The sequence below is a fragment of the Limulus polyphemus genome, unplaced genomic scaffold (assembly GCF_000517525.1).
Source record: "Limulus polyphemus unplaced genomic scaffold, Limulus_polyphemus-2.1.2 Scaffold4, whole genome shotgun sequence".
In the NCBI taxonomy this organism is placed as follows: Eukaryota; Metazoa; Arthropoda; class Merostomata; order Xiphosura; family Limulidae; genus Limulus; species Limulus polyphemus.
Window position 1 is genome coordinate 1,604,477 of NW_013665614.1, and position 13,765 is coordinate 1,618,241.

General features: G+C 33.6%; 1 protein-coding gene across 1 annotated transcript in view; it reads right to left on the minus strand.

Annotated features, from left to right (window-relative positions):
* LOC106472181 overlaps positions 1-10,270 on the minus strand; it is a 12,550-nt gene extending 2,280 nt beyond the window's left edge. Inside the window, exons 1-5 of the mRNA XM_013932917.2 lie at positions 10,107-10,270; positions 7,227-7,279; positions 4,379-4,477; positions 3,539-3,610; positions 413-505 (exon numbers count right to left, since the gene is read on the minus strand). Of these exons, the coding sequence (XP_013788371.1) occupies positions 413-505; positions 3,539-3,610; positions 4,379-4,477; positions 7,227-7,279; positions 10,107-10,227 (438 nt within the window). The 5' untranslated portion in view covers positions 10,228-10,270. The remainder of the gene's footprint in view (positions 1-412; positions 506-3,538; positions 3,611-4,378; positions 4,478-7,226; positions 7,280-10,106) is intronic.
* Positions 10,271-13,765: the final 3,495 nt, after the last annotated feature.

The window sequence follows — 13,765 nt, forward strand, 5'->3', positions numbered from 1 at the left end:
TAACCATACTTTTCTGTGTGGTAGGTACCGCATCTTTGTGTGTTGCAGGCAACAGCTTACGTGTGGAATAAGCACAGTAGGGGTTCACTGCAGAAAAACATTTAGTAATGGCCATTTTCAATTGTTTTTCAAATTCTGTTGAAAAGTGTGAAATACTAAGTACTCTCTAGTATTACAAAAAGTGTGAAATATTAAGTACTCTCTAGTATTACAAAAAGTGTGAAATACCAAGTACTCTCTAGTATTACAAAAAGTGTGAAATATCAAGTATACTCTAGTGTTACTAAAAGTGTGAAATACTAAGTACCCTCTAATATTACTAAAAGTGTGAAATACTCGCTTGTCTATTCAAGTTGACGATAAGAAGTGAAAAGTAGAAAAACAAACAGAATAAGGATACACAGATTCCTACCTGTGCGTTATTTGCTGCTGTGATTTTCGCTGAAAAGTAATCGTTCCTCATCTGACGCCTCTTGGTTCTTCTTTCCCTACCTCTTAGAGATATCTAAAGTCACGAAAATAATGTGGTTAGTATATTATAATTGTTGTTATTGTTTGTTTTTTCTTTTCCAGCGCTCGTTGATATCAATAGTAAAACTGTCAAAGTACCCCAAGACAGCTAAGTTCATCAGCACTTTCATTAAGGAATTGGCTGTGTCCATCCAGAAGGCCTTAAGCTTATTGTTATGCCACTGGGGGATGTCATTAAGAAGAAAAACTAAGTTGCTTAAAGAATTGCTTTTTACAACCCTACTATGAATGAAGGAACTTAGGAAGAAACACATACTTGAAATCACAATGTTATCCATGTAACCCACAGAAAGTAGAACTATAGCGAGTGTAAAACACGGATGTGATGTGATGTGTGACGTGAGATATTCAAATTCACAATGTCAATGTTACACTGTCAATAGAATCTTAGTCGTCAGTGCTATCAGAACTACTACTACACCCTGCCGCGTCTAATGAGATTTCAAAAGTATCCCGATACCTCCTGTGGCGCATTTTTCATACTTAGATATGTATGCTGGACAATCTTGAAAAATACAGAGTATGAATATCAGATGTCATAATATTATGAATGTCAGACTATATGTGATGTCGCAGATGTCACAATTGCTGAGCTTTTCAGCATTCGTCATGACATTTTCATTGCCTTTACACTATGAGTGCAGGTACGAACCACATTCGTTTACTCTTTTTATGTAAGCATATATCCCCGGCTTTTTAAGTGTTACTTTTTAGTCGTCGATTTTCTAAAGTCAGTGACATATTTGAACTGTTATCAGTTACAATGACAGTGAAAATTTAGAACTTTAACTAAATGTATATTTCCGTGGGATTCCATATATGAGGCCCTTGCAACCACAAGTGAGTAAAAAATTAGAATATACATGTTTTATTTGGATGGTTTTACCTTCGTCATTGCGTTTATTATATATATATTATATGTAAATATCCATGAACCCACAGTTAAAGTTATCCATGTACGATTAAAGTTCTCCTATGATGGATATTACCTTCTACCTTTCCATACTGATAACATGCAAGGTACAGTATATAAGGACAACTGTATCTACTTTACAGCTCAACTTAGTATATAATAACAACTGTACCTATTTTACAGCTCAACCTACTGTATAATAACAACTGTACCTATTTTACAGCTCAACCTACTGTATAATAAAAGCTGTACCTACTTTACAGCTCAACCTACTGTATAATAAAAGCTGTACCTACTTTACAGCTCAACCTACTGTATAATAAAAGCTGTACCTACTTTACAGCTCTACCTAGTAAATAATAATAACTTCACCTAGTTTACCGCTCAACCTACTATACAATAACAATTGTAGATATTTTATGCAATGGAAGTGAGATAGGCTATATCCATCTGTAATTGAAAAAAAAAATATTACTTTTTTCTTGAAGGAAATGAAATTATGGAAGAAGAATTTTCTCCTCCGTTAAATCTACCGTTAGCTAAACGTTTGAGGATTTTGTTGGATATTATTTCTGTCAAAATTAATCAATTTGTCAAACGCTGACTATATTTAGCATGTTACACATATTGTAATTGATTTTAGTCTATGACGGGTGTTTCGTGGGTGAGGTTATACTCTCTAGCACTGATAATATCTTCCCTCTCGCGTGCTTTTACCACAAGTTCAATTAATCTATATCAGTCTTTTAAAGTATCATGTAGCGGTAGTGACCTAAAAGGTGCTGAGACCTGCGAAGGTTCCTGTCTATTGCCATCGCTCAATAGTCTTACCAAATAAATTAATGTATTGAAATCTGAGAGTTGGGTACATGATTTTATACCTAGGATCATAGATAACTAAAACTTGCCGCCCATAAATCAAAATCACTGATTTGTAGTTCGAATCCTGCTTAGATCTCAGTGTTTATTGTTGTTTTTTTTTTACTTCTTCAGACTAATGTCTAGGTTACAGGAAGGAGAGATGGCAATAAAACATTTTCATAGTCACGAGTTAATTCAGTATCTCCAAACTGAAAGGGAAATCAATGGATTCAAAATCTTACAAGTTCAGGTCTCAGTTTTTACTTCTCAGGTTAATTTTCAACAAATATAATTAAAAATATGTTTTTTACGATTGTAGTATGTGACGGATTTATTATTATATATTTATTTCAAGATCAATGTTTGTTGAAATTAAATTTATATTTAGAAATGTACACAACTTATACTGTTAAATATGTACTGCGAAACTCCCGTATATTCTCTAACGTTGTAGAAGATTCTCGACTGTAAGAATCAACAACACACATGTGTACATAAACGCTAGTGTTAGCGTGTTAGTATTGTTACGTAAGCTGAAGCTTCGAGAAACTCTCCACACGCCTATAAATATAAGCAACGCGACGTGCCAAAAACAGTATCTATTATTGGGTTGCTGTAATTGGTGTGCTATAAACTTCGTAAGCTATAACTGTGATTGTTATAACGCTTACTAATCGGAAACTTCAAACATATTGACCAGGAACGTTTATGAATTTCGAACATTACCAATCATTTAACTTCAGACTCAGTGGATTCACATCGGACATTAGTACCTTTACGAAAACATTACCTAACGTCACCGGTAGGAAAAATCGGCGTGTGATCAGTGAATTTCACAGAGCTAGCTAGCTTTCTATTAAGTGAGTTGTATCTACATCAACTCTAAATTAACTCGCTCATCATGAACCCTCAATAAGATATCAATGTAGTTTCAGACTAGAAAGAATACTTTATATTGCTTGTAAGTTTGTAAAACTTCTGCATATAAGTCACTGTTTGTAATAACTATTTGTAATAATTGTTATTGTAAATTGTATTGTTGTTTTTATATATTAAACATATTTGTATTTAAAAAGAAACTGTGTGTATCAATCTTGTCGGTATTTATTTAACTACTGAATTTAAACTATCATTTAGCTCGGTTTCAAACCATTCGAAATTGTAATACGTAACAAGCGGTTTCTTCAACAGATCGATATCTAATGATGTGTGTTTATCTCTGTCACTACTTACTATTTCTGATGTAATCCTGCCTCTTTCACTTTCCCAGTTTGTCGTTGCGGCTGTTAGTATACATCTTCTCATCTACAGAAAACAAAATGACCAAGAAACAGCAGGTAAAATTAAGTTACTACTATGTATAAAATAGCAACCGTATTTACCTACAAAGATACACATATGAGAAATTTATCGAAGAACTTGAAATCAAGATATTTACATCTGTCTAACTTTCGATAATTGTCATATGCTATTTTCAAGAACCTGAGTAAATATCCTAGTTTAAAAGCCTTATAAAAGGGTCAGCTGGTTATTTCTTACCGAAACGTTGGACAGCTGCAAATATCGTGATTTAAGCTCATGATTTTATTTTCAAGTTTATTCTTTTACATTTCTCAGGAAAACTCAACATGTGTGATACATTTATGGTTGTTGCATAGGTTGTTAAGCCAACTGCAAAAATTCCGCGGCACGCCTGAGTTTGGGAAGCACTGTCAGTTAAGCTACGAAATAACTTTTAATATTTTCGATTTATTGTTAGAACAGGCACGGCGTTTCGAATCAGTAATGTGATCATTCTCAAGTACACAAGTATTAATCAGGTTTTTAACAAGTTTTTTTTCAATATTGTTGCTCACTGAAATACAAAAATCACTCAAGTCAGTTAATTTGCTCCCTTTTAAAGAAACGGTTCAGATACTCTGAATGTGCGTCACTTATCTTTCTTCGAATGTATATGTTAACCATCCCATTTATCTTTTCTTTTGCTTCATATGATTTTTTTCGTTATAATCGCGACCCCAGGTGTTTATATTACACTTTTTGTTTTCAAAATACTATTTAACTCATAACTAACTTTCTGAAGTTGCTCCGATTCTGACAGATAGCTGTGAGAAGACCGCTGTTATCTGTGAAATTCCCAGCTGTTAAACAATCATCCCATGCGGTTTTATCCTAGAAATAAGAAATAATTTGAAAAACTACCTGTTCAGATTTTAGAATAAAACTATTTCATTACTTACTGTGTGGTAAGCATACATGTAACATTGTTTTTACGTTACAAATAGAAAACTCAAACAGAAAAGGTTTTTGAAGGAACAATTAATAGTAAGTAAACGATGATATAAGTCAACTTCCATAGCATTATTTAAAGTCTATCGCTGACTTCAACTGTTAGAGTCTGTTTATGCCTGTTCTATAATATATATTCCTACCAAACACACACCGCTGAATTGTCTTATAGGACGTAACTGTTGAAAACACACCACTAAAATTTGTTACATTCTTTAAAAAACATGCCGTTAAAGTTTGTCACATTCTGTAAAAAAAATAACACCTGCTAAAGTGCGTTATAAATGATAAGTAGACCCTATATCAAAGCACTGTTAACTTTGTTGTATACTGTTGTCAATGACCCACTTTTGAAGCCAGAACTGGAACAGTTCAGTATTTGCAGCTAAACACTATAGTTATCTCACAAGCATTGCTAAAATCTGTTATAAGCTGCAATTGTCCTACATACATTCTAAAATCCGTTATAAGCTGTAACTGTCCAACATGCACTGCTAAAGTCTATTATAAACAGTAACTGTCATCCATGCACTGCTAAATATATTGTAAGCTGCAACTGCCAAGCATACACTTTTAAGGTATATTACAAGCTATAATTCTCAAGTAGATACTGCTAAAGCCCATTATAAACTATAACACTGAAAAATTATTCTAAGGTTTGTTATATATCGTAGCTGTCAATTAAAGACATACTACCTGTCATGGCATGCACACATTAATATTTTCTATTATAGATTTAAACGTTAAAGAAACAATGATAAAGTATGTCATTAATTGTATCTGCCGTGCATATAGAAGCACTGTTAAAAAGTGTTACAATCTGTGACTGTTATAGTACATTACAATCGTTTATAGGCTAAATATCAAAACACTGTGGTAACGTCTATTATATGCTGTAACTTTTAGAAACGTTGTAGTCACTTCTGTTCTATACTATAACTGTCCAAAAAGTGCGTTATATACTGTAGAACGCCAATTTAAAATCTATTACATCGTATAAATCCGATAAAACAGAAATCAAGCAAAACAGTGGATGCAGGGTTAAAGATACTTTATTTTAATTTATGTAGTGACTTTCTGAAAATACGAGTCGTGGTGTAATATATTTAATGATCTATTAAGTCGTCAAGAAATTAATGTCGCTTTTTTTAGATGGAAAAACCCGAACAACTTATATATCAAAACATTTAGTAAATGAAATAGTCTCCAATCTTATCGATGATGCTTTCCCATCTTACAATCAGGTTGTTGATGCCCCGATTAAAGAAATCATTTGGCTTTGAAGCAAAAAACATGTCGATGTCCTCTTTAACACCTTCCACATTTGCATCAGTTTTCCCATTAAGATGGTGTTGCAGCGAACGAAAAGTATGGTAATCTGATGGTGCCATATCTGGAGAATATGGTGGGCGGGGAAGAATTTCCCAACCCAACTCCATAATCTTGTGTTGCATAAAACGTGTCACATGTGTACACGCACTGTCGAGGAGAAGAACACTTTTCCAATTGATGAGTGAAGGTCGTTTCTGATGAAGGGCTTGATTTTAAACGTTCCAGTTGCTGACTATAGATCTCTGCATTGACAGTTCGTTGTGGATTGAGGAATTCGAAATGAATTACTCCTTTGATGTCCCACCAAATGCAAAGCATCACTTTCTGCGGATGGAGTCCAGGTTTTGGGGTCGGTTTTTTGTCTAGGACTGAGCCATTGTTTTTGGCGTTTAATACTCGCATAGAGAATTCATTTTTCATCACCGGCGACAGTTCTGTCCAAAAATGGTTCACGCGTATTACGTGCCAGAAGAGACGAAGCAACGTTCACACGTTAGAAATGGTGATCATGGGAGAGTTCGTGAGGCACCCAAACACCTTCTTTATGGAGTTTTCCCATATTCCTTAGATGTTTATGTATTGTTTCATGGCCATTTCACTAGTGTGTTACCTTGGGTTAGAATCAACAAGCGTCTTCAGAGCATCACTATCAATTCCAATGTGTCGGACCCTGCCATCGCCATTTTTAAGGCTAAAGTCACCTGAATGAAATTTTCTGAACCCTCATTGACATTTACGAACGTTCAAAACATTTCCATAAACTTATTTGATATTATTCAAACAACATTACATGCCGAGTGTGTGTCTCGTCGTGTGCCATCACTATAAGGGATTAGAGTATGCTAAACTTTACACATTATATAGGCTACACTAACGTGACGTTTAGGCGGTCGTTTAACTATTATACGTAATGTACGTTTTTGGGGGGTGGTTCATGAAAGTGTTCCAAAACGCGACATTAATTTCTTGACGACCTAATACATTCAAAATATAAACTGATTTTAATATATTGTTTTTTCTCTGCACAGTTTTTGTTTGTTTGTTATACACAAAGCTACGCAATGGGTTCACCCCTCCATGGGTATATAAGCCCGATTTTTGGCGTTACCAACCCTGAGACTTTCCACTGAGCCACAGGGGGCATATAAAAATTAAAAAACAGTGATGTTTTGAGAGTGTAAATGATTAAATCTCTATTACATATCGTAAAAAAAATACTCATTTAGACACTTTAACACAGCAGCTAAAAGCAAACTTATCTGTTAATTATGATTCTGTTAAAAAATATTCATCATCTTACCTCTGTCTCCAACTCAGCGATGCAGCTATCAGGGTCGATACCTGTAGTGTTACCTGTAGCAATAAAATATTTATCCTTACTCCCATAATAATTTTGGGTCTTTTTAAATACGACACATTTTATGGGCTACTTGGTTTTGTTTGTTTGTTTGTAGTTAATCACAAAGCTACTCATTAGGCTATCAATGTTGTGACTAGCAGGGTATCGAAAACTGGTTTTAACGTTATAAGTACGAGATTCACCTCTGTGCAACTTGTGGGCAGGATACTTGGCATTTTAAAAGTAGAAAATAAAATATATTTATCGCATGTATTAATAATTCCATATGTAACGAGACTGGAGACGCTACTCTGATAGTGGCTCCCTCAGTATTAGAATATTTTAGGTATTTTAGATTTCGAATTTAATTTCGTTTGTTATTCAGTTAGAGTTATTATTCTTTAATGTTAGCTCAGTATATGAATTTAGGACTGACCTAAGCCTCCTGGGCTTAGATTGTAACAGATTGTGGGCTCAACCTCGCAAGATATTGCTGGGTTTACGACCGAAAATATTATCAACAGCGAGCGTACTTAAATGATGAAACAATTCGTTCTGATAATTACAAGAAATAAAATTTACAATTTTGTTTAATTAGCTATGCTCATTATCAGGCATTTATTTTTAGTTCTAATCCATGTGGATAGCTTAGTTTGATCAGAAGTTAGTAGTAGTTATATAATTGTTGCATGTCTTTTGTACGATATTGAGCGACTTGAAATATTTAGTTTCTATTTCTTGGGAAAGTTAAAAAAAATCCAGATATTAGTGTATCAACTCGAATCAACTACAAACATTTAGAAGTAAAAAAAAAAAATATTTTTATATATTTTTTTTCTGACTAAAAGAACGTCAGAAACCATTTTATAAAAGTACATTTCATAGAAAAAGCTCGAACATTTTGGATTTTAGTTTGCTAGAAATAGTGTATTGAGACGCAAAAGTTCTAAACTTAAATAAAGTAACTGATTTTATATTATTATTCATCGTGACACTAATCGAATCGCAGTTTGGTTTGCTATTATTTGCTCTGAAAGTTAATATAAAAATGATAAGCAATTCAGCTTTAAAAGCAACGCCTGATTAGCATTTTAAAATATCAAGGTTTATAGTAAACGAGAGGGAATCTTCAATAGCCGCGGCACTTGAAATTCTTTTAGGCACGATTAGAGTAAATCAATGTATGAGACCTTTGTTTTCCTTTTTGTTAGCTATATGTTTGTGCGCCAGAAATACCAAGCGTGAGGAGCGCGTATATCCGTTTCGATTTTATTGCTCATAAGGACCTCTACCAGCCTACTCCGAAATTGAAATTTATATTAAGCAGGATCAGAATAAATTAATCCATGAGACCTTGGGCGGGGTCACATATATATCAATTGAAAGTGTTTGAATTCTTGAGTCGAAAACTGTAATTAGAACTTAAATCGGTCAAGAGATGACGGAGCTATGAGCTAAAAGTTTGTACTTGAGAAAACGAAAAACTCAGAGCCATTTTATGAGCCGCTCATCCGTGGCTAAAAATGAGCTACGAACTAACAATGAGTAACAAACTAGATTATACAAAAATTATTCAAAGTTGTATGTTACAAAGTGCCCTAAAGGGTTGAGTGAGGTTTTTGTTACGCCAACTGGGCGCGAGCCTCGAACCCATGGATGCATAGTTCGGCACGATAACCACTTCGCCCTGTCCGGCCTCATTTTATTTAAAGGATGAAATGTTGCACATTGTACTATTAATTACCTATTAATTTTTCCTCAACATAACGAACAAACGCTTAAACACTACACTTTGAGGCCTTGAGTACGCGATAAGGGTGACTGTCAAAGCTCTCTATTTTGTCAGCTAATAGCAGCTCAACGTTGATGATGTGTGTTTGTTGATTAGTTTTCTTCTCTTTAGTGTATCAGTTCAAAAATAGAGACGACCAGTATAGCCAGGATTTAGTGTATCAGTTAAAAATTAGAGACGACCAGGATAGCCAGGATTTAGTATATCAGTTCAAAATTAGAGACGACCAGGATAGCCAGGATTTAGTATATCAGTTCAAAACTAGAGACGACCAGGATAGCCGTTTGGTGACTTTGCGTGAAAATTCTGAAAACAGCATCAATGTAAATAAACAAACAATAAGTGTGTCATAGAGTGTTTAGCTCCTTCCATTTTAAATGCATCTGAAAAAAAAAACACTCTTTGACTGACAGATACAATGTGAAGTACTTTTAATCATCCTCGAAGTTTCCAACATTTCTTATATCATCAAGTACTTCGGTAAGTTGTTTGGTACGTCATCGTAATTCACTAAAACGTCTCATTTAATTTTCATATGTTTGAATACATTTAATGACACAAGATTCAGTGGTGATTACACAATACCGTGTATATTAGTTAGGTCGCTCCACTCGCAATCTGAGGGTCGCGGATTCGAATACCCGTCACACTAAACATACTTGCCCTTTCAGCCGTGGGGGCGTTATAAGTGACGGTCAATCCCACTATTCGTTGGTAAAAGAGTTGCCCAAGAGTTGGCGGTGGGTGGTGATGACTAGCTCCTTCCCTCTAGTCTTACACTGCTAAATTAGGGACGGCTAGCGCAGATGGCCCTCGTGTAGCTTTGCGCGAAATTCAAAACAAACCGTATATTAGTTAAATTCAACTAAAATCCAAATCCAAATTGGTATCGGATTATTTGTGCCAATGTTACAAACAAATGTGGATTTTAGTTTATTTTCAATTACATTATGTTTACGCCAATATTAAACACCAAATTACGTTTCTTTACGGCTAATAATTATTGTAATTGCCATTCTCATTTGTCATTTTTGTTTATAGAATCTTACCACACAGTTCATTGAAAGCACGAACGACTCCAATAAAAGCTCTTCTGTGTTGTCCTGGTCTTCCATTCACGTAACTTAAGGAAACAACGATGCAGAAGATGATAGTTAACAAAGCCTTCATCCCGAAGAGTTCGTTGTTTGTGTATAATAAAATTTTCTCAATAGAAAGAATTGGAATTTTGCTCTTGCACAGTTCTATTTTATAGAAAAATCTAGCATCCGGTAGCTGTGTAAAGTTCTGTTTTTCACGATATCTCTTGATATTGTTACTGCGTGTTTCAATGTCTCTTATGTTAGCTGCGTCAATATAATATTTCATTTTTACTTTAACATATTATCTTCTAGAAACGTGCTTTCGTTTCTAACGGATGTGGTTCATAAGCATAAAGATTGTTCGCTGTCGAACTAGTAAAATTTATATATTTATTCAAAAGAAAACGCGATGGTTGTATAAGCTGAGTAAATGTTGTCGTTATAACACTCTGAACAGAAATTCAGTTTTTTCCATACTTTCAGACTTATCATTACTTTCCTGTTTACCTCGGACGTGGTTTAATGTTTTTACTGTTGATTGATGGTACGACTAACCATACTTTTTAGTATGAGAGCATCTGTTTATACAACTTGAAAAAAAAAACTGTACTATATAATAAACCAAAAAAAAACGTATATTTTTTGCTGGATTTTGGTTTGTTAGTAGAAATTTTATATAAATGAACTGTGTTTTTGCAAAGTTATAAGTGTAGCTCAATTAACTAAACTTAAATACTATTTTCTTAATTTTAAATTGACTACATACTGCTGAGTTAGTGACTTTAGATTATGCGTGTTACTGTCTATCAAATTTAAAAATATCACACTTTCCTTTATATGATTTTTCTCCGAGTAACTAACTTTTTTGAAAAAAATAATATCTGGAAATAACATATTTTTTATACCAGTTGTGTGTTTCTCTTTATCATCTTTCCATTTCTCAATCTGCCATCTGCAGTATTTAAAAGTAATATTATTAAATACGACAGAAATACATGTAAGGAAGGCAAAATGCTTCCTTACATTTTGATTTCTTCATCTTCTTGATAATACTGAAGTCATACAATTCAGATAGTTTTTTCAAAATATCCTTACCTGGACGTTCTTTAATCTTCGAAATCTCAAAATATCTGTACTGCCATAAACATTCTAGATCAGCGTTTCTCACACTGGAGTTCACGGGCCCCCAGAAATCCGCGGGGATACTTCAGGGGGTCAGTGAGTCGTGTCCGAAATTTCCTTATAATATTTTTAAAAAGATTTGATTTATGGAATGAAAAATGTGATTTAAAGCATATAATTTGGGAATACAGCTTTTCATATACAGAGAATTAAAAAAAAAATCGATAGGTTTGGGGGTCTGCGAAACAATAGTAGTTATTCCGAGACCCTAGACGCGTGCGCTGATTGGCTGCCTCAGAGGGGGATAGAGTCATTGTGCTATGCACAAGATACGATTATGTTCACAAAGTGACACCAGAGGGCGCTGATAAGTTTTAGGGCAGAGGGTGGTATCATAAATCGATACTACAGAGTCTGTTACAATAGACGGACGATGTTACTATGGTCTTATAGGTGGATTGTGTTACAAAGAATGGTGTTTATATAGGTGGATTGTGTTACAAAGAATGGTGTTTATATAGGTGGATTGTGTTACAAAGAATGGTGTTTATATAGGTGGATTGGGTTACAAAGAATTGTCTTTCTAAGGTTATATAGGCAGATGATCTTTCTAGATGTATTAAATGTGTTTTACAAAGGTGGATGGTGTTACTAAGATTCTATAGGCGGACGGTGTTACTAAGGTTCTATAGGAGGATGGTGCCACTAAGTGGATTGTCTTACTAATGATATTGTTTGTATAGGCAGATGTTCTTACTAGGCATATTACTATATTTTACTATAGGCGGAAAGTTTCACTATACTTCCGTAGGATTTCATAAAAATTTCACTTTGTCTCAACTTATGTTTATAGTTTTCATTTATATATATATTTAATTGTATGCGTTTTGCAAAGGTGGATGATGTTTCTATACGTAGAAGACAATGTTACTATACGTCTGTATAATACTAACATAATTGTAATAAGCATTGGCTTTGATGAGCAGTCTCAAGAGATAAATCTAATCACGTTGATGAAAGTCTGACATGGTTTTATATGAATGTCCTTTATAAAATGATTTCATGTAATAGGATAGATATGTACTTTATTGTAGACCATACCTTTGTCGTGAGCTTCACAGAATTTACAAGAATGTCATCGTACAATAGTTAATGTTCCAATGATAGAGTTATGTTACATCACAGCATTTAACACATTATCCATCCTTTACATCATACAAAAGCCTGATAGTGTTAACTCTGCTTCGTCAATAACGTCAACACACCACATTTTTCGTTCAGTATTAAAGCAACTAGAATTTGTTTGTTTGTAGTTAAGTACAAAGCTACACAAAGGGCTATCTGTGCTCTGCCCACCACGGGTATCGAAACCTGGTTTCTAGCATTATAAGACATACCACTGAGCCACTGAGGGGCTGCAACTAGTGATTATGATCTTTTGTAAAATATAAATTAACGATAATGCATCATATTAATAACGTTGCTGTACTACAGTGGATATTTAATTTTCGTAATTATTATAACGTTTACAAATTCTCGACATCAGTATGAGTATAATCTAATTTTTACTGTTCCAGTCAACATTCTATGTTCATATATATATATATATATATAAAACAAAATATATTGGCTCTTGTTTTCATTATGTTAAAATACTACATGACAATAGAACGAGTTGATTCTCAGCTTACAGTCATTTACAGCTATAGGATTAATGTAGAAAGTATATAAGTGTACTACAATTGTCAAATTGACTAGAATTGTACTCTTGCCAAAAAGGTGTAGACCTGTGTGTTACAAAAATGTCTAATTCCAGAACTTTCAATGCTATTTCAGAGTGAATCGTTTTCACATACTATGTCTGTTAAATTAGAAATGCTCGAACGATCGTTTCATTCTTATTGTTTCCTTAAATACTGTGCAACATTCATGTTTATTACACTTATGTTATTACTTTTCACACTATTAATGTCTTTATCTGTTTTGTATTTTAACGAAACAACGTACTGATAACAGTCCATTTGAAAAATTTTAAATATTTTTTTTTCTCTCTTTACTACTTTGAAAATTTATTTTTAGAAAGTAAAATATACTTGACACTCATGTATTCCTTGTGTAGATACTAATACAAATAAAATTATAACTTACAAATATAAGAATGTGAAAATAAACGTGGTTTTTAAATGTATTCTAAGGATGATGTTGTAAATGTAATAAATGGAACCAGGTACATATGGATCACGAACTCTTACAAGATAGTTCAATGAATTTTATAACGTAGATAGAAAAAGTATAAACAACACAACATTTGACATAGTTATCAGATAAACATATACCTCAACACTTTATAAAAACTTTAAACAACACAACATTTGATATAGTTATCAGATATAAATATATCTCAACACTTTATAAAAAAATTAAACAACACAATATTTGATATAGTTATCAGATATAAATAAATCTCAACACTTTATAAAAAACTTTAAACAACACAAAGTTTG